This window comes from Rhopilema esculentum, chromosome 16 (genome assembly GCF_057945365.1).
Source record: "Rhopilema esculentum isolate cy_ngs chromosome 16, ASM5794536v1, whole genome shotgun sequence".
NCBI lineage: Eukaryota > Metazoa > Cnidaria > Scyphozoa > Rhizostomeae > Rhizostomatidae > Rhopilema > Rhopilema esculentum.
This window is the reverse complement of record NC_142830.1, coordinates 1267166-1288649: the sequence shown is the minus strand read 5'-3', so window position 1 is coordinate 1288649 and position 21484 is coordinate 1267166. Positions and strand designations below refer to the sequence as shown.

At 35.7% G+C, this 21484-nt stretch overlaps 1 protein-coding gene across 1 annotated transcript; it reads right to left on the bottom strand.

The window, feature by feature from the left end:
- Positions 1–956: 956 nt before the first annotated feature.
- Positions 957–18755, bottom strand: LOC135682171 (uromodulin). Its single transcript, XM_089113106.1, has 6 exons — positions 18521–18755; positions 17262–17592; positions 16915–17032; positions 10610–10714; positions 9944–10057; positions 957–6808 (listed from the first exon to the last, which is right to left on the bottom strand). The coding sequence occupies exons 1-6, from the start codon at positions 18544–18546 to the stop codon at positions 6426–6428; spliced, it is 1077 nt and encodes a 358-aa protein (XP_088969232.1). The 5' UTR covers positions 18547–18755; the 3' UTR covers positions 957–6425.
- Between the last annotated feature and the right edge of the window lie 2729 nt (positions 18756–21484).

The window sequence follows — 21484 nt, the reverse complement described above, 5'->3', positions numbered from 1 at the left end:
ATCTTAGTTTAAAAGAAATCTCAAATATATTAAGAAGTGGTAATAACTTGCCAGTACCAATACCACACACAAATGCGTCAAATGCGTATGCAGGGCCGGTGTAATATGCGTTTCGGTACCCTATGCAAAAGTGTCACATTGTGAAGCGCACTGGGTATGACAGGTCCCTAATATGCGCCAAAGGCACAAACATAATTTTGGGTCATGCCCCGTCTTCGTTCTTGGACGCTCTTGCATTGAATAAAAATTAAAGGTAAAAATGGCTTCACGTTGCTTTGTAGCGTGGTTAAGATGTTCATATTTTCTTAATTTTTCTAATGAACTTTTGACCTAGGGCCTTTTTTATACAAAATAGGTATAATTCCGACGTTACAAATTATAACAAAAGAATTAGCTACGTCCCAATTAAGAGTGAGTCAACTTCTGAGCCTCCTCTTCCTGATATATTTTGCTGAAACTGTTATCCATTAACTTAAAAAACCACTTTGTTTTGAATTTGACTTAACTACAGCCATACTGACCTACAGTCCTCTACTGAATTTTCCAGATCATGTCTGCAAACTCCAAGAACGGTGGTCATGCAGCGGGAATCTTGGCATTAATTAGGAAGTTTGACCAAATTTCAGCCCGTAGTTAATTCATTTTGCTGCTCATTGTTTGACATAGTCAACTTTCTTTTTTGTAATATTGCAAATAACTTTCTATAAGAAGATAACTTACGGCTGTCAGTCGCCGCCAATATATAGAAATCTCAAAGATGCAGGCGATTGAACACTTAAGACTTACAACTTGGAAAACTTTATAAATTGAGCTTGCTATAGCGTTTTTGTAGCCGAAGTATATCTCAAGCTTGGACTGAGCCTAGCTAGTAGCCATCTTAGCTTTCCAAATACAGCGCTCGTCATATGACGTTTCTAAACACAATACATGATAGAAACGTCACTAACAACACTTTGAACAGTTATTTGCCAAAAGGAAATTGAATTTTGGAAAAACTCTTTTTCGACAATAAATAATTAGTTTCACTGATGGTAGGTCTGGTTGTTTTACCATAATTTATATTTGAGGCAGAAGTGCTCTCAATAAAAGAAACTTCAAGGATTTACAGTTTTTTGCATACTTAAATATATTCAGGGCCGCCGAGTTGGGAGATAAGGGGGACTAATTGCCCCATGAATTCTAAGCTCATCTGAAAGGTGTGATAGCAAAAAATTTCTACTCGCTCGCAGGGGCCTCGTCTTCAATTTGCTTCAGGGCCTCAAAACAAGCTGTAGTCCGTTTTGCCGATTCCCCAATAATTAATTTTTTGCGAAAAGGTGCCCATGGATTCACCGAAAAATCGCGATATCTAGAAATATCAGTTTCTGTAAACTTAATTTTCTTTAAACTCTCGCACAGCTATTTGTTCTTTCTTACATATCATTTAGACTGTATATGATAATAAATTTCAATCTTATTAAATATTTAATAAGAGATAGCTTGTCCAAAAGTATAGTTAGACACTATTTTTCTGAACACCACAACCCCCTCATACCCCCACGCTAAATTGTTTAGGCACATCACTGTAGAAGAGCTCATCGACCTAAAAGCAATTGACCCCGAGTTAAGATTACCAATTCACCAGTTATAATTTTCAAGCATTACAAAAATTCCTCCTAGTTCTATTGGGAGGTGTAACGACCTCTGTCTTGCGATAAACGGAGAAATTGGTTGCGACAAACTAAATGAGTGCTAATAGACAGGAAATTTTGTAGAAAAAGAATAGCAAGCTGTTTTATCTCAAATTTTAATTTCATATTCAAGCTAAATTGACCAAGGCGATCTCAAAACCAAGAAAGGCCAAACAAAACTAACATCGGAAATTACATGTTTTTGATGACGTCACCAAAAATGATGGAAATTCTTGAAAAATCAGCCAAAGGCTTGACCTCAACTTTGATTGCATTTTCTCATTAAACTAACTATGCAAGTTTCAAATCCAAGATGGAATGAAAAACATTTTGAACACAAGTCAAATTTTTTGATGACATCATCAACTGCGAGAAAATTTACTTTTAACCACCGCAAGTGCTTTCTCGCAACTGTTATTGTCAAAAAAATTCCATATTTGCATAGTACACATTCAATGCTTTTGAGGGATGTATAGTATTACTATTTTATTTACTTATAAACATTTTTGCATGATGTTATCATCATTCTATGACGCCATCATCCTATACTGGTGATTGTATACCATAGCAAAGAAAGCTTAAAAAAGTAAACAATAGCAAATCAAAATTAAATTTTGTTGGATCCGAAGTGAAATGGAGACTATTAATCGAAAACACTATCATCTTGGCTTTAACTCCTAAAGAAAATGTAGTTCAATTCATCTTTGTCTGACCCAAGCTGATCGCCGATCTTTCCCATGCCTTGATCCACATTGGCTATGGAATCCTCTTTAATTTCATCGCTAGAGCACTGCAGATATTGTTGCTGTTTGGTGATGAATGTCTAGGCCCCAGTTAAATATTTAAAATAAATTGTTTAAACAGAAATTTCGGGACTTTGTTGACCTACTCGAATATTTTTTGCAGATATTTACAGCTTTTTTAACTAAAAAAACGGATATTTTCTGAGTCAGATCGTTGAAATCTTTTTCTCTGTAAATCTTCTCAGAACCATTTCTTATTTATTTATCAAATACATGTATCAGAATTTGAATATAAAAAGAAAATTTATTTCTGTACGGTCTAACTCTTTTCTTAACAAGTGTTTCGTGACATTGCCTCTTTATAATGATGTTTTTTGGCATTAGCGAAAAAAACTTCGGTTAATTCCTGCCTCATCCCAATCCGTCGAACAATTTTACCGGTCCACAATTTTACCGGTGCTCTTTCTCTAGCATGTTGAGCGTTGCTCAGTAAAATGTTCAGTTCATTTGACGGGCGTTCAGTTAACAGAGTCATGAAAAGTAATAGCCAGAGAAAGAGCACCATGGCACTGAATAAAGCAAAGAGCAACGCTATGAGCCCTTTAAAAGAATATATTAAGTTCTCAAATCAGGTAAGAATATTGTGATGAAATAAAGTCTACTTTAACAGACGTTAGTCAAGCTAGCTTAGGTGCCTGCTTACTTTAAGATGGTCAGCAATTTTGTTATAGGTACACCACAAGGATTCCATTAATTTCTCTTTGGTAATAGCATCGCGGTTCATTCTGATTGTAAACCTTTGGCATCTATTCAAAAGTAAATTTTCATAACGTTACATCAAGGTTACAAGTCATGTTGCTGAAGCTAGTGACATTTCAGCTGATCATAGTATACAAGCCAGGCTATCAAATGCATATTGCTGATACACTGAGTAGAGCGTTTATCAGAGGCGTATCTACGGAAGATAACTCATTTGGCTTGAATTTTTAGTCATTATTGATACGTTTTCCAACTTTAAAGAATGGACTTGACAAGTTCAAACTGGCTGCACCTGGATTCAAACATCTAACTTATCATGAAGTCTTTCCAAAAAGGCTGACCAAGCAAGAAGAAGTTAACACCTTATATGATGCTTTATTACGATCGCAAAGATGAAATAAAAGAGGCAAATGGTTAATTGTTTTTGTCAAACAAGGTTATGATATCAGAAAAGACAGAAATTATGCCTAAAAAAGATTGCATCGAGAAACAAAAATGTTTAGTCAGATATATCATCTAACAACCCAACATGTATAGAGAAATCGAGAAGGTTGTGTCAAGATGTGAAATGTGTCAAAATTTCAACGAAACCAGGTAAAAGAACCAAATTCATAAACACAATGTATCAAATGGCCCATGTTAAAAAGTTGGAGCAGATTTATTCGATTTTGCTGAGAAAAACAGCCTTATAGATGTGGACTATTTTCCAAATACCCAGAAGCTACTAATGTTCGAAGTGTGTGTGCACCTTTAGTTTTTCTAGCAATCAAAATTTTTTCTGCACGTCATGTAACTCAACAGGCAGTCGTTGCTGAGAATATGCTCTTCAACTCTTGTGAAATTAGAGAACTTGCCAAGCTATCCTAAATGTTTAAGATACCTAAGGTATCCTAAATGTAAAGGTGAAGCAGAAAGGTATGTAAAGATGATCCTGCAAAGAAGAAGACTCTACACATTGACGAAATATTCACTTGCAATCGCAACACCAGAATAAATGCTAAACAAAACATCTCCTATCGCAACAGTCTTTATACACAACTCCATGGCAACTGTGAATGCAATCCCATCCCTGGACTGCTCTATGATAATCATTGCTAGGGGCATTTACTCCTCCCTCTTCTCTGAATGCAACAAAAGTTCCTGTTGCATTAGAAAATACTGCTGGCGATCAACCGTAATCAGGTAATGAGCAAGAAAGAATCAGCGTTGAGCAGAAAGAAAGGTACACATGGGTAATGAATTCTGCAAGGAAAGCTGTATCAGGACTAATTGAAGAAAAACACGAACAAAGCAGTTTTGATATCGGGATTCAATGACTACAATAACGATCAATGTAAGTAATTAATAATCGATTCAATGACTACGTTGGGAAAGAAACTGTTAAGAAGCAGCTGCATTGCCCTTTGTCTGCAAGAAAAATCGGTTTCAAACTAGTCTTTTTTTATCGTGAATTAATACTAAGCTGATACTAAGCTATTGATAAATACTCTAAAAGTTGAAGGGCCTCTTGTTTTCAAAGTAAGGTGCGCAGATGTTTTAAGTTCAATTGTTTATGCTCATGTTAAGGTGATTCCCGAAAGTATTTGGGTCATGCATAATAAAGCCGAAGGTTTTTTGACACTGTCGAACTTTTTGAGCACGTAAGACCTTAAGCATGTTTATGCCTACCAGCATTTTATCCATCACTGGATACGACTCTTTTATCGCACTTCAAATGAAAAATTTCAAATAAAATACTTAAGTAGTCAATCAATTTCACGCATTGGAATCACTCTGACCAAAAAAAAAGAAAATTTTTGCGCAAAATTGCCAAAACGCTCATTGACTTCCATGTCAACCATTTACAGATTTCTATGTGCTCTATTGCACTAATGCGTCGAAAAATCATTCTATTGCTCTCAAATGTTTCTCAATAAACTATGTATTAATTTAATCTCAAACCCATGTATCAATATTAAAAAAGTACAATCAAACGATGCAAAAAACGTAAAACTCGGTGTCATATTTGACGAAAAGTTTTCGCACGTAAAGTCTCTGTATCACAAATTAAACAATCTTATAATTTCCAAATGCATCTTTGAAAGCTGCAGTTGTGGTTGTGCATCGACTTCGAGCAATCAATGACGAGATTTATATATTTAAGAACGATATCGCCAATCTGTGCTGTTGAGACAAATTGACCGAATCAAGTCAAATTTTTTAGGTTTTTAACTGAAACTGTTGCTTTATTAATCAACTGGAAAATTACTTCAAGCTTGAATAAATGAATATACATAGCGCTTCTGAAAATAATAATCCTTAAGTGATAAGAGATTAGAAAGGATTAAGAAGCAAGATGAAGGATGGTGCATAGCAAAGCGTAAAAATTAGTCAGGAATACAGGGCGAATTGCTGGAGGAAAATTACTGGTGGTAAGCAATATAAGAATGTGAAACTAGACAAAATGTGCAAATAGACGTGATATTACAAGTCAGCAAATACATAAATGAATAATATTCTTATTTATATTTCAAAGTAAACATCTTGAAAGCCAATTATGCCTTTGTTACACCTAGATTGACTGATAACAATTCTCTGCTGTATAGGCTAAAAATGTACGAAATGCTGGTTTACAATGTGGCTTAGGCGTAGTTTAGACAGGGCTTTATGGGTGCAGCGAATTAAATTATTGACCATAAAATATTGTGAGCGTCAATTTAATGCGCTCTTAATTCGCTGACTAAATGTGAAATCGAAGCAAATAATTGAATTTGCTCATAATGCGCTCACTTGGGCGCATTATCAGCACCTTATGAATCAAAATATGAATCAATTCAATTCGCTTCGCTGTCTTAAAGCAAACAATAAATTGAGCGCATCTACGGGCGCATTTTGAGCGCATCTAATTGAATTTGATTCGCTGCGCCCATAACGCGCTGTCTAAACTATTCCTTAGTATACAAGCTACTTCATTTGAAGCCCTGACAAAAAACACAAATTGTCATGACGGTCGTTTTCCCATTTAACTAGATAATCGGAGTGCTTATTTCTTTATTTGTTGGTATCATGGACCAAACAATAAAAAAAGTTATTGCAAAGGCCTAGCTAAAATAGAATGTTTATAGTTACACAAATTAACCAATTTTTCATCGAATATCAAATGCCAGCGAGTTGAACAATCTTAAAAAGACTCATCTACTTAACGCCTGTTTTCTTCAACACTTTTCAAAGATATTGAAATTTTTTACATGTTACATCTCTGCTGTACGCTCGATCAACCTGATCCACAGTATCGAAATGAGCAACTAGTTGGTCGCAATTGATAGATGAAGTAATTGCCACAATTAATCACTTTGATACTGTAAACCCAGTTGCAACAATTTCCATTCCATGCAAAGCAAACATCTCTTGCCACTTCTCCTTCTTGTATGGTTGGGTGCTGCCCGTTAAGCCAGCCGCCAGCGTGTGTGCTGCATCGAAAAACTGTGCCAAAGTCTTCTGGACAGCTTGTGTGCATAGTCGTCCCTGCCTCACCAGTAAAGCGATACCATTGAGAAGTTACTAGGTTGTTGTCACACCTGAGCTGGTATTCATAATTGATTATATGATTTATAGACCTTGAGGGATCGGACAGTTCTGCGTATTGTATACAAGCTCCTTGGTCGAAAAATAGATATTCAATGGTTAGGACAGTAAAATAACCGAATAATCAATTAAATAATGAATTTTCTACATTGCAAACCAAGGACATCTTCAAATACTTTCATTCCAGGGATATTTCAATGAAAACTGTTAACGATTCAAATTCCGTAAGTATTTAGATACAAAGCTATAAAGCAAATTTAGAATTGCTAAAGCTTGCTTTAAACTTCACAGGGAAAAGCTGACAAGTATAGAAAATTGCATTGTGAAGATCGTTGCAATAATGTCATGTTTAGTTGGCATACTTTTTGGAAAATGTTCTTCTTTCAATTCAAGAAAGTTTTCGCATGTATAAAACCATTTAAATTTAGTTATAGTGCGTAACGGAAATGCTAACAATGGCTGTTGTGACCTACCATCCCGGACAATAATTTAATGTAGAAAATTACAAAAATTGCAAATTGGCTCAACAGTTTTGCCTGAGATTGATCCCGGACAAAAATTGAAGAAAAGTTTCTGTTCTCTCTTTTTCTTGCATGTTTTTGTTAAATGCATGTTTTTGAAGAACAAATGATAGAACTACAGATCCAAAATTGATTCGGGGAAAAAGAAGCGATTCGAAGTTACAGGAGCAACGTAAATTAGAAAATTGCATTTTGCTTCAACAATTTGTCCGGGAGTTTACTTTATACTGCATGCCTTTACATCTTTGTTTATGCACATGTAAAAATGTACTAGTTAAAGATAGCAAAAACCAACGGAATCACATTGTAGTTGCATTTGCAAATAGATTTCCTAAAGGATCATTTTTCATTATGCCATTTTTTAGGCACCAATGCACCTCTAGTCATGAACTGATAACAACACTGCAATTGACAATCTCGGAATTAGCGACGCAATAATTGAATTCTGTTGTTCAAGAGCCAGTTCTAATCCCTTGGTGAGGCAGACCAGCAACAATTTGACGGTAGACAGAGACTGTATCCTTTAAATTTTTTAGTTTGTGCAACTTCTTTTATTATAGAAAAGGACAATATGCATTAAAATCTGAATTTCGTTTATCAACAATGGACCTTCTTTGAGCTACAGAGGAACTTAGAGACCCCTGTGATATATAAATTCTATCTATCACAGTTGTTATCCTACTTGTGTGACGGAGTCGTAAACTCCGAGATGGTTTCTGGGAATTTTATCAATTCATGTTTACAATCATTTCGAGATGTCTTTTTTTATTCGTGCAGATTTATATAAGTTCCTTATCATAAAGAAAATAAGAGAAGACAGTTTGACATGCAATGTGATATCTGCTTTTCCATTAAAGTTTTTCGCAATGATGTACAAATAAGCAATGTCATGATGATTTCGGATTCTTTAAATGTGCAACTTTTTAGTTTTGACAAGTTGAGACTAATTTACGTTGAAGAAGAGACCGTTAAATATAAGATAGATATTTACTACTATCGATACAGGCAGTGAAATTCCTAACATTGTTACAAGAATTGGCCCTGCATTGGTCAATATCCATATCTTCGAGGAGATCTTCTAAATTGTCATTTGCCGCTAAAATTCAGTCAATTATGATAAAATGTAGAAACGGAATAGGAATGATAAAATTTCTTTCAAAGTATTTTCCCCGCGACACTTGTTTTATCTGTTTTATATGTATCAAAGATTGGAAGATAGAGCAATGCAACATGTTCCGTCTAGTATTAGAAACAAAACTCATCTCCAAAGAGAACAGCCACCTCGGTCTTGAAAATCTGAAAATACGGCAGCATTTACCGGAAAACCCAGATTGTGCAAAAAACTATAATGGCAACATATTTTGGATTATTAGTAAAGCCCAATCTTCGTTCCATCTTGCAGTTTTGGAATCTATCTACAAAAGCACGAAAAGCCGCTATTGTGTAGTCAAAAGAAGTTTGTTTTCACCTTAGGACTCCATTGGTGACATTTCCAATAGGTAAGCGGCACTGATTGGTCAACCTCAACAGTCATGTGCTCGCGTTTTTGATTTGCCTATTTTGATCTACAACTAGGTTTATATATTTTTTAGCGTAGAGTTTTCGATCTATGTTCTGACGTTTTAAACTCTGAAGAGTGTCAGACGAAAAGCTTTAGTTTATACAAATGCTGGTTTTTTTAAAACCATTTTCATGTTTTGTACCACCAAAAGATTGTAAGCTATGTATTTTTTCGTAATGCAGATGTAGTTGGGCAGATAAGGGTAAGAACGACAAGATTCAAGAACAGCTTTTATCCCGACTGTCCCTCTGAATGGAATACACTTGACCCAGAGATAAGGTTATCACCCTCTCTAAATATTTTTAGAACAAAATTATCGAAACTTATCCGACCCTCTCCTGAACTAGTATTTGGTATTCATGATCCAAAAGGTCCCTGATTCATGATTCATGATCCATTCTTACTCAGTTACGGGTAGGACTGAGCAAACTATATTATCATAAATTTAGGCATAACTTTAGAGATACACTCAACCCTTTCCTTTGTGTCCCACAAATGTTGGGGTAGAGGACATGGAACATTTCCTGCTTCTCTGTCATTCGTATAACCTGTTTAGATCTGATCTTGTCAATTGTGTGAATGCAATATTGTTCCCTATTGTTTTTCATTTCTTTCAAATGAAGCTTTACTCAAATTCATTTGGTAAGGTGACGAGCGATTAACCGTTGACACAAATAAGAAGCTACTTCAGGCAACGCTCAAATTCATTCATGCTTCAGAACGCTTTAAAAAATATTCCATTGCTGCACACTCCTACACTCCTACATTCTCCTTTTTGTCTGTTTACTCTGCATTCGTAATTAGTTCACCTAGTTTTAGTTATATTTCTTTCTACTTTGTTTAATATTGTGAGTTTTTATGTATCGGCCACGGGGTAGTCATTTGCTTTCGCTAGGTTATGCGAAAGAAATAGAAACTTTATTGAGATAAAGTAAACTGCAGCCAAAAATGTCAGCAATAATGCAAGAGTGAAAAAAGTGAAGATTTTTGTATATTCTTTCAATCTGTTTTCTGTTTTGACAAGCTACCCCTCATATTAAGAATACAGTATTGATAGGGCAAGGGGAAATCGTTTATTTTAGACTCTTGACTTATGGTGACCGGTAGAAGTAATTGTAACAATACCTGTTTCACAATGAATTCCAGTGTAGCCAGGTGCACATGTACATGCATACCCATTGACCCTATCGTTGCAAGTGCCTCCATTGTTGCAAGGATTGCTCGAACACTCATCTATATCTGAAGAAGAAAATTTAAGTTTTGTTGGAGTATTCCAAAATGTAAGTAGTTCAATACAGAGAGCGATAAAAAATGATAATTCTTATAAGTCTGCTACAGGACACACTTAAGACTGGTTTTACTGAAAATCCTAAATTGAGTTCTTTTTGAATGACAATTTATCATTCTTTATCTTCTTTTACGAATCAAATGAATCATAGACGTGTTTTTCTATCACAGAATGATAGAATATCTTAAGGAAGGACAATTAACTACCGAGAATAAGAAACTTGCGAAACAGTGGAGGTAAAAGGCCTGTTTTTAGCCATTGAGATGTAGAAATCCGAAAAAAAATTCAGATCAGGCAATTTGTTAGTTTTTCGCAGCTATTTTCCTGCCAGATCAGGCAATTTGTTAGTTTTTCGCAGCTATTTTCCTGCCTATAGATAGGTATTCTCATGATGTTTTTGAATTTGAACAAAAACTTGAATAACTTTGTGAATGTGTTTTTTAATGAATGTTGGATTAACATCTACCCGAATCTCCTGACATGGTTTTCAATAAAGCACTTACTTTCACAAAATGGTCCTATAAAACCATCAATGCAGCTACACAGCGTAGTGCTCATTTCATTGCATGTCCCTCCGTTTTGGCATGGATGACTGGCACATCTGTTGCCTAGTTGCGAAAAGTTACTGAGGCTGAACAGGATTTATTAAAATATACTGACAAAATAGAAAAGCAATTTGGAACATTGTTAAAAAGTTTTGGTACACTGTTTTATCAGTGCGGTTTAAGCTGGTAAAAACAACAGTCCAGAGCAAGTGACCAACATAAGTTAAAATGTTCCCGACAATTTCATCATTCTGTTGTTTGCATGGTTCTTTGCAACATATATCAAATTATGACATGGTTATATCAGTTTGTCTCTGTCACAAATCCAAGTTGAGCGAATCATCTTGACAATGCTACTTCTAGTGCAGGCAGTAAAGTGCTAAATTTATGCGCTGTTAGTAGATATAAATTGGTAATAAAGAATCTTTGAATCAGGAAAATTTGAGCTAAAACATATAGAAGACGAAAAGATTTTACAACAAAATTTTCAAATGCTCTTCAAAATCTCTGATCCTGAATTTGATATTATTGTAAATTCTCTTTTGAGCCTCCTCTCAATTTTTCTCCCACATCCAAAAAAAATTCACTGATTCCGACATAAGAAAACTTTACAAAAATAGATATTTCATTTAATAAATTGGTCGTTCAATACTTTGCATCAAATCAAAATTCATGTCTCTTCCAGTCACGACAGATCCGATGACAAAGATTTGATGTGCATTAAAGTGTCTATGCAGCGAAATTTTACGCCCTGCTTTTTTTATAATTTATATTTTCCTATCTTTTCCGATACGTTTGACAACAAAATTGTCATAATTTGACCAGCAAAAGTGTGTTTAATCAGAGTTTGAAATTAGGTGGTACTTGCGAAAATCAAGGCAAGTTTGGACGTCACAGTGATGAGTTGGGTCGACAGCAATCAGGAAACTGCGGTTGTACAGAATACAATTCCTGCCAAAAGTACTTGGAGCACCCACCAATTTACGCTGCATTTGATATCTTTCATTCCTTCCATGAAAAAAAATTGCTACTTCCGCCCCCTTCTTCCTCAAACAATGTTGATGATTTAGGGAAATATCATAAAAGAAGCGCAAAAGAAAGTGCCTCCTAAAATCCTAACCCGTTTGATAGTAAGCCAACATTGTTCCGTGGGGGAGAGGGGGATGATTGGTTTTGAGCTTGGAAATTGATGTCAGTGTTCCAAGACTTTTGGCAGGCATTGTAGGTTTTGGTGAGGGAGATATGTAGAAGAATTGTGCAAATTGTGATACAAGCACCAAAATTTTAGAATACACCAAAATTTTAGAATACACCAAGTTTGATACGCTGAGAAAGATGTGATATAGACCCAAATCATATCTTGCCCATAAGATCTATTTTTAGACTGGGGTACTCCGGTCAAAACCCCTAATTGTACCTTTGGTCATAAACAGAGAATGCCAGTTCATAGAAAGTTAAAATTCACAATATAAAGGCAATTTAACGAGCCAAAAAAGATGTAAAATGAACAGAAATCATATGATGCCCCTAAGTTATATTTTTAGACTGGGGTACTCTGATTCAGACCCCTAATTCTACCATTGGCTATAAACGGAGAACGGAAATTCTCAATATAAAGGCAGTTTGGTACGCTGACAAAGATGTGATATAGTTCATATCCATATCTTGCACTCTAAAAATAGAACAAGGGGAACAATTTTCAGTCGGGGTCCATATTCTATCTTTATAAACGTATCAAACTGCCCCTTATTGAAAAGTTTCATGCAGAGTGTTTTTTCTTCAAGACTTCTTGTGACCGTAAACTTTTTGAAAAAATTTCCTGTGAAATTAGTTTTGACTTTGTGATTCAAAAACCTCAATGATGCGATAAAATTATGTTGTTGAAGACAAAAGGAGTCACGTGAGTAAAATATGAAAGTATAGATTTTATCAGAAATGTTTTGCCATATTTATAATCAGAACTGCACAGAGGTTTTGGAGTTCCTAGGACAAAACCGAAGGTCAAGGCCCCCAGTGAGCGGAGGGAACAGAAAATATTTGTCACCAAGCCCTTAAGATTAGCTTAAAATGCATTTCAGAATATTTCTTGCAGTCATTTCTTCCAAATATTTTAACACCTTACGTTATTAAGCATACTTTTGCTACAATTGATTAATTCCATTCCTAACATAGCGCAATAAATAAATGAAGCGATTTTATGAAAGACTCATACCAAAAACTATAACTTTGTACAAAGGAGATTTATCTGTAGTGTTGTGAGTGAGTTACAAGCAGGAAATTCCTGCAAAAATACACCTGTGATACGGGAGGAGGAATGGGAAATACATTTAAAAATATCTCAAACACTAATAACGGAATGGGGTCGTAATGACATATCGGTAATGACATAATTTGTTACTTTTTGCAACGAAAGCTGATCTCCTTGATCTCCCTCAGCACAGTATTACTTTTCGAAACATAGTTTTGATCTTTTTCAGTGCAATGAGTTGATTTCTTCTGAGCATTTAGATTCCTTCCAACCTGCTTACCTTCTATTAAGTGTATAAAACTTTTCTATTATTCATCCATGGTTGAGAAATTTCCTGTGAGAAAAATGCTCTAACTGATTTCCTGTGACCAATGGTCACACGGTCACGGGGAAAATAACGCCCTGGTTTCATGCTATTCTATCAAAGTGAGACTGAGATACGATAATACCGCCAATAGAGGTCCAGGGCAAAGTACCCCAGTCTAAAAATAGAAAAGGGGGGTAATTTTCAGTTCTGGTCCATATCCTGTCTTTTTCAGCGTATCAAACTGCCCAAAATTGCATGCTAGTATCACAATTTGCACAATTCGACCCAATAAGTGATTTAACAGGCCTGACTAAATGGTTTCGCCTCGACTCATCACTGTGACGTCAAAGCGGGAAATGGAAATTCGCAACGCAACTGCAAAATATGCATACTTTGACACTCAATAAAAAAGAACCATTTAACTAATCGGAATTCTGTTTTTTGTATAAGAACAAGGGTGAAGGATTCTATAGATTTCTTTTAAAATATTGGAATGGTAAATTTCACTGCATAGGCACTTTAAGGTGAACGTATACAGATCAAGTAAGACAATTTGTTTTTCTTTATCTAAAAGCTTCAAAAACCTTCGATTTATGTGGATGTGAAATGATATTGTATTCTCACAAAAGTAACATGTCAAAACATTAGCTCCTTTATAGGTTAAGTGCAGGCACAAAAAAGCTATAACCAAGCCTCCTTGCAACTCTTGGCCTGTACTTTATGGTTAACTACAATTTTCAGTAGACAATTTATGTGTCCTACGTGCGCGCTTCAAATTGAAGAATCATTTTTAACTGTTGCTTTGTTCATAAAGGAGATGAAAACGAGGTTATTAGCTAGACGGAAAGGAAGAGAAAAAGGGGGGTCGTAATGCAAACACAAGGCCACGGATAACAATAAGAGGTACATCCCAGATAGGCCTAGAGCCAACAACGTTTGGGAAATGCAGCTGCCTATGTAGCCATTGAACTTTGGGGCTTAAAGGTCTCTCAAGGTTTTGTGCATCAGCAGATTTACCAAAGCCACAAAATGCAAAGGCTTTTTATGTAATTTGAAAAATCTTTCTGACGTTGCTCATCAGCAATCTGCTAAATGCACTAAAGAGGCTGCTGAAAGACTTATAAATACTACCCAGGAGGAAGAGCCTGAAAATGTGGAAGCTGATGAGGATGGTGCTTCTATAGCAAAAGTCTCTGTGACGGTAGATGGGACATGGCAGCGCTGTGGTAATTGTTCAAAAAATGGTCAAAATAAAGTATTGGATTTTGTGGTCAAATGTATGACTTGCTATGAGTGTATGAAGCATGGAGCTGTGAATATGTCACAAGAAGTATACAAAGAATGGATGAGATGGTTAATAATGCAGTTTTGTTTATGGTTAATCATCCGATGATTCATCGACAGTTTCAAGAAGAAACTTAAAATACACAACATTTGTTGGAGACGGCGATAGTGACTGTTTTCTGAATGTAAAGAAAGAGTGCCACAATTAATTCAAAGATCATAATGTCGTTGTCAAGGGAGAGTGTGTTGGGCATGTCCAAAAGCGCCTTGGTACAGCTCTGCGTCGATACAAGCTCAACATGAAGGGGAAAAAGCTGACAGACATAGGGCCTCTAACAGACAAAGTTGTTGATAAAATGCAGAATCTTTATGGCCAGGCAATAAGGAAAAATTCTGCTAACCTTGAAGCGTGAAGCAAGATATCCTGTCACACATGATAAAGGAGGATGGGAAAACGTTAGAGGAACAGCACAGGAATTGCCCAAAAGATAGCCAAAGTTGGTGCAAATTCTGGAAAGACAGAGTCAGTTACAATGACGGAAAGCACCTATCTGCAGTTTTCATGCCAGAGGTAAAACCAATTTTCAAAAAGATTTTAAAAGGGCACCTTGTTGAGCCACTGTCAAATGGGTGTCACCCAGAATCAAAATGAAGCTTTGGATGGTGTGTTATGGAGCAGGTGCCCAAAAATAATCATGTGGGAGAGCAAGGCTTGTTTTGGCTGTTTCTGGAGCTGTTGGCCATTTTAACACTGGTACTGGTTCTAAAATAACTTTAATGGTAACTTTAGATGTAGAGCCGAGCTCTAATATGCCTTCAGCTTTGCGTCATGAAGATATTACAAAACTACAGTCCGCAGCGCAAGTTTATATCAAATTGCGCACTGAAAATTTAAGCCTGAAAAGTTCAAGTAATATACAATTTTTGTTGTTCTATGCAATGACGGTCTTATCTTTTCCATTTCGGCTTTCAGAATTTTTTAATTTCAAAAAAACAGTTTTCTAGAGTTAACCACCCTTTTTTAATTTTCAAAAATCTAAAACAGCCATTTCACTCATAGCAATCTTTATTAACTGTTTTTGCCACCAATGTACAAAGTAAAGTCAAGGTTTGCCCCAGTTTTCTGCAGAGTTCTAAGAAGGTGCCTTGTAGCAGGACATTACCCCCAGTTTTTAGTACTTCATTTTGATTTTTTTCAATTTTTGAACAGAAAAAGGATTGATTCAGTTTTCCTGAAAAGTTATAGGTAACTGATGCCTCAAGTACTGAGTTATAGAGGAAAAACTAAAATTTTGGAAGAATTTTCCAGATCATAGACCGTTGATACTCCGAGGGATGAATAGACCTTTGATATTTTCGAATGCGCGATTTCAGAAGGCGACATAACACAAGAAGATGCAGTAACATCCTGAATATAATCGCTGGGCTTATATTATTTCAAAGCCTATTTTTGGAGGCTTATCACCGGGGAAAGATTATATTCAGGGGGCTTATAACTGGGAGAATTTTGGCGTAAAAATTAGAAAAGTCAAGTACATAATCTTGACCGTTTTTCTCTTTCGGAATAACTTATACATTGGAATCGTTACTGCTTTCATTATCAGAAGAGTTCTCTGATTCAGCACTACAATCATGGTCGATTTCGTAATCATCCTCCTTGTCATCTTCATTCTCGCTTTCGCTTTCAAATTGGAATTCTGTCATATGGGCTTATATCCGGGGAAGCTTATAACCGGGAGAAAATTTGTGTTGTCAATTAGATTGGCTTATTATCGGGGGGGGGGCTTATAAGTGGGGGGGGGGGTGGGCTTATAACCCGGGGGATTATAACCGGCGAGGACTATAGCCGGGATTTTACAGTATTTTAGAATTAAAAATTGGTGAAGATGACGATGACGATGACGATGACGATGACGATGACGATGACGATGACGATGACGATGACGATGACGATGACGATGACGATGACGATGACGATGACGATGACGATGACGATGACGATGACGATGACGATGACGATGACGATGACGATGACGATGATGATGACGATGACGATGACGATGACGATGACGATGACGATGACGATGACGATGACGATGACATTATTATTGATATAGAAGGCTGATTTAATATTTTTTAGTTCGCAAATAACAAAAAATGGTTTTTATTGAAAATTATCTATTAAGCCCCCTCTTAATTTGGCCCCCCTTTATAATAAGCCCCCTTTAAAGTGCTGAAAAACAATAAGCCCCCCGGAGGCTTAAAAGAGAATTTACGGTAAATGATACTGATCAAATTTCTAGATGTAAAACATAAGATATAGCATTTGCTCATGGGAAATTTATCAAAAGGTTGCTTTTTAGAGTTGCTTTAAGTAGAATAGAATTACACTAGCTACAATAAGAAAGAAGAAAATCTGCTTACAATGGATATTTTTCAAATTTCCAGCGCAATTGAGGCACTCGTATCCGGGGCAGCTACAAGTATCCAGGCATATTTCATCGCCTCTGCATGGATTTTTCATTTTGCAGTTATGACCAACCTTTTATAAAAGCAAACATAAATGCGTCATTCATATCACTGCCACAAAATCCATTCTATTTCATCCAATTTTCGGATATCATAATTCCAGATTCTTTCTTAATCTGAAAATATTTTGACTTGTTCACAAGTCTTCATAGAGGTGTTAAAAAGTAAACAACATATCACGCAAGAAATAGTAAGTTTTGGAGTTTTTATGTGAAATCTATATATAATGCCATCAAAATTACCATTTTTTCAGAAAAATTAGTTGAATGGAAATTCCAGTTTCCATTAGCAGTAAGCGTTTTATTATCTAGGACATCGTGGCTGGACATTGAATTCAGTTGGCAAGTTCCATAGTCGTCTTTTTCAATATTAAAAGACTTGCATCTAGGATTATGCAAGCAGTATCCATAGCAATCCTGGAGTCCAGCCTCTGTGAATTCTGCAATTACTGATCCCTGCAGCCAATAGCCTCGATGCACAATTTTAAATTCTGCAATCATTTTGCATGGAAGTCGTAAAAGTCTGCAAACCAGTGGCAGAAAAGTTGACTGCAGGATTACCAAACAAAGTAACCTGAAACGATAACATTTCAACTCTTATAACACATTTCAGATTTCACGAAAGTAAATTGAAGGTTCGTGTATCTGGATAAAACAATAGATAACAGTCACTGTTTGCTAATCACTATGATGCATAAAACCGGCAAAGTAATTCTTTAGCCTTTACTTGACATTGTTTCAAAATATAATATCGTTTATGATGTGAGATTTTTTTCCAATTCTGGCCAAATCAGGGCCTATTTTAAGAAATTTTCAATACTGCACAATTATAACTACATTTTTTATAGGAAATTTTGTTGTTGCAATTTTTGGAAATTTCTAGTAATTTCGTTTTGTTTCTTTTCATAAGAGAGTCTTTCCGATGGTCATACGAGATTTGCATTACATCACCTCTATATCGAACTGACGGAGAAAATTCACATTTTGTGAACAAAGCGAGAATCTGGGATAGCGGCAATTAGACATTTTCACAAATCCCAAAATTCAATACTGCACATTTTCAAAATGAATACTGCACATTTTTAAATTAATACTGCACAAAGTGTGTAATACTGCACACTAAAATAGGACCTGGGCCAAATGATCGATAAAACACATTTTTCTACGTTGTTTTAACGTTTCTAGATACCCTCAACCTCCCCTTGGTTCAAGCACCTGTTTACCTAAAACCAAGCAACTACTTACAAAAATTATCACACTCGTATCTCAGTGCTGTGTCCGATGATTTTAAGGTACCTTGAATTCTATTTTTTAATGCGTTTGCTCCAAACATGCTTTGAAAATGAGTTACCTGAAAAGCACCGCATTTTATCGCATATCTAAGAAATGTTTGCTCAAGGTAGAGCTAATCTCACAGTGAGAGAAGTTTTAAAAAAGTCATACTCTATTCTCTTTGCAAAAACTTTTCCATAAGACGAAAAAAGTATACGCGTAAGACTTACGACGTGTTCTTTAACGACATCTTCATTGTAACATCAGTCTGTCATCTATCAAGAACGTGTCATGAAAGGAAGTTTCTTTCGCTTGAGCATTACGTTTTGGTTTTTAAGCAATTTTCCAATTTACATGAAATATTTATCCAACAAACTCAACCGCAATCACCTGGTAGTGGCATTATCCGGAAGTGGCTGGTGGCATCACATGCAAACCACAATCGCCTCTGAACCATTAAGGCTCCCGGCGCACCGGTTTCTGACTTAAAACACTTTATATGAAGAGTGAACAATTGAAAATACTTGTCAAGTTTGAAAAAGATTATCCGACTTCCAATTGAAAATTAGGGCGCACTGCAGTTCGTTCGTGAAATGGTTATTTTCTATGTGATGAATGAAAATAGTTTTTAGATAAAACTCAATTGACAATGGGCACTGTGTGGTGCAAAAAAACGCGTCCCGTCTTCCAGAGTTCGTCCTGCTCTGAGGTAGTACGACGGAAATTTTGAGAGAGAGAGTAAAAATGTCATAATATGGTTCAGTAGCAATTTTGGTGGGCCCACAGGAAAATCAGGACTTGTTTCCTTAAAAGCTTAATCCCTATTGTCTAGGAACGATAGGAATAACGTTTGTCAGAAGCTTAATGTTCGGACAGGAACATGCCAAAAGTTGTGGTCGGATTTATTTCTGTGAGACAGTTAGGGTGTTTACATTTTAAAACAACTATGGTTTAAGAGAAACGGGTGCACTTTTGGTCTTTCTTTTTAGCAACAACACTTTTTTAAAACAATACTGAAGAAAGAAAATATGTACGGGTTTTTTGGTAAAAATTGTACATGCAATCGCGATTCGCAAACAACCATTCTACCTGTTCTGCACTAACTTCAATATCCACGTTCAAGGTGAGCTTGAATCGAAGTTGATTCGCACAATTTTCTATAAGGACCATTTTATGAGGAACCTACATCTAGAAAGCCAGAAATGTTAACGAACTTGTACTGCTAATGATATTTTTCTATAAAACGTTTCAATTTCTAATAGTTTTTTCTAGAGTCCTATAGAAAGAATCACGTTAAGGGTGTATCAGAAGATATCAATGGGGTGGTCATGTTCCATATTGATTGAACCTCTACTTATACTTATATCAACATATGATTGTGTTTTTGTCTTGCTTTCTAGCCAAATATCGAAGTGAAATACCAAGTTTCAATGTTTTTTTGCGTCAGTGCTACTTTTTGGGCATTAGATGTGAAAATTAAGAAATTGTTAAGGAGCTTTCGGTTATATGACTTAATAAAAAAGGTGCCAATCTTAGGAACTTAGGAGACTAGGAATCGAGCTAGTCTCATTAAAAATAAGGCTCGCGTTACCAAAGGATGAAGGTGATTGTAAAGTATGCTTTTTCCTATTCCAAAACTATCAACATTTTTGTTGGGAGTGGAAGAAATATTATACAGTACGGGAAACCAGACACAAACTAATGCAGACTAGAAAGGGGAAAGTATTCTATCCAGATATTCCTAGCCTCATAGTAAAGTGTCGAAAAACTATCAGGGTCCCTGATTCGATAAGACCGCCAAAACTCTTTTTTGGTACTTTCGATGCTTATCTTGGATGATATTTGTCAATACGAAAATTTTTAGTTTTAAAGGGTTATCTAATATTGCAATTTTTATTGGCTACATACAATTCAATGCAAGATTTTACATAGTCTGGGGAATTCTAGCTTTTCTCTCAGTCCTCAAAAACTGTTAAACTACCATTTTATGACGTATATTAGCTGATTCTCGGTATATTGGATGAATATATTCGATCTAAGTACGACAAAAATGTTGAAAAATCTTCTCCTTCAAGCGATATTCAAGGCCTGTAGTAGCTTGTTCTAAAAGAACGTCGGAGTTCTCAAAAACTTTTCAGTGCAATGAATACTTGAAAATTTGACAAATTATCATGCGTAACCGGCTCAAGACAACAACACAGGAAAATATCGGCTGATTTTGTGGAAAATTTGATAGATTTTGCAAAATTTTGAGTGCCATAAAAAACTACAATGCATATCTATTTTGACTTTTTACTATCAGATTCATTTGCATTTTCAAGGAAACTAGGAACATTTTGGCTATCTTTTGTAAGCAATTGTTTATGACGTCTCTTCCCACGCGACTCATTTTTTCAACAAAGATTTATGAATTCTTCCTATGTCAAGGTTATATTTCAAAAATTTTCTGCTGCTAATTTGAAATCTCCTTTAAAGATAGTTTTCTCCTTTTGAGCTATTATAAAGAGCTGTAGATCTCTATAGCACAAGCCTTTTTGTTTGTCATTTTTGGCTGCGTCATTTTCCCATATCGTTGTGAATGATGTGGATGATGCTATTCTTAACATCTAATTGCTTGAGTCATTTAGCTGTTAGAAGATTTAATCAGCACCATCTATGGGGTTATATTAGCAGGTTCCTCCATAATCTATTTGTTCAATAGTACTGGTGCTATGATTCCTAGGCTCATTCTCAAGAAGCTGAAAGTAAAGACCGCAGTTGATTAGCTGAATTTTTCTCATTTTTTGTTAAAAACTTAGGCTCCCTTTGAAAAACAGCCGCAGAATGAATACAAGTTATCTAGTTAGCATCCTTTAATTAGAAGGCTGCGCAAACAGTTTCATGGCTACATCATCACAAGTGTGGCTTTATGCTGACTCTATATCTCAAGGTTTTTAGTTAACGAGTTAAAGAAAATTTGCCCAGTTTGTCTACCAATAAAGTTGATTTTCCTTGCAAGTTTTTTGAGTATTAATGCCTTTCAATCACAGGGTTATAGCAAGACTTTTTTTCATCTCAAACAATTTTGTAAATAATTGATCATTTCTCTGAGATTGCTTGTTTAAACCTATTTCCCGTGAGTGTCACTATAACAACATATGCACCATAAATATTAACACATCAAAATCAATTTGTAAACAAGAAGATATAATTGG

What these genes read in the sequence shown, in the direction of transcription:
- LOC135682171 (XM_089113106.1), bottom strand. Translation starts at nt 18,546, where the DNA reads ATGAAGATGTCGTTAAAGAACACGTC. An exon ending in AAATTTGAAAAATATCCATT is followed by an intron (nt 10,715 to 16,914) that starts GTAAGCAGATTT and finishes TTTCGCAACTAG; the next exon opens with GCAACAGATGTGCCAGTCAT. An exon ending in TATAGGACCATTTTGTGAAA is followed by an intron (nt 10,058 to 10,609) that starts GTAAGTGCTTTA and finishes TTTCTTCTTCAG; the next exon opens with ATATAGATGAGTGTTCGAGC.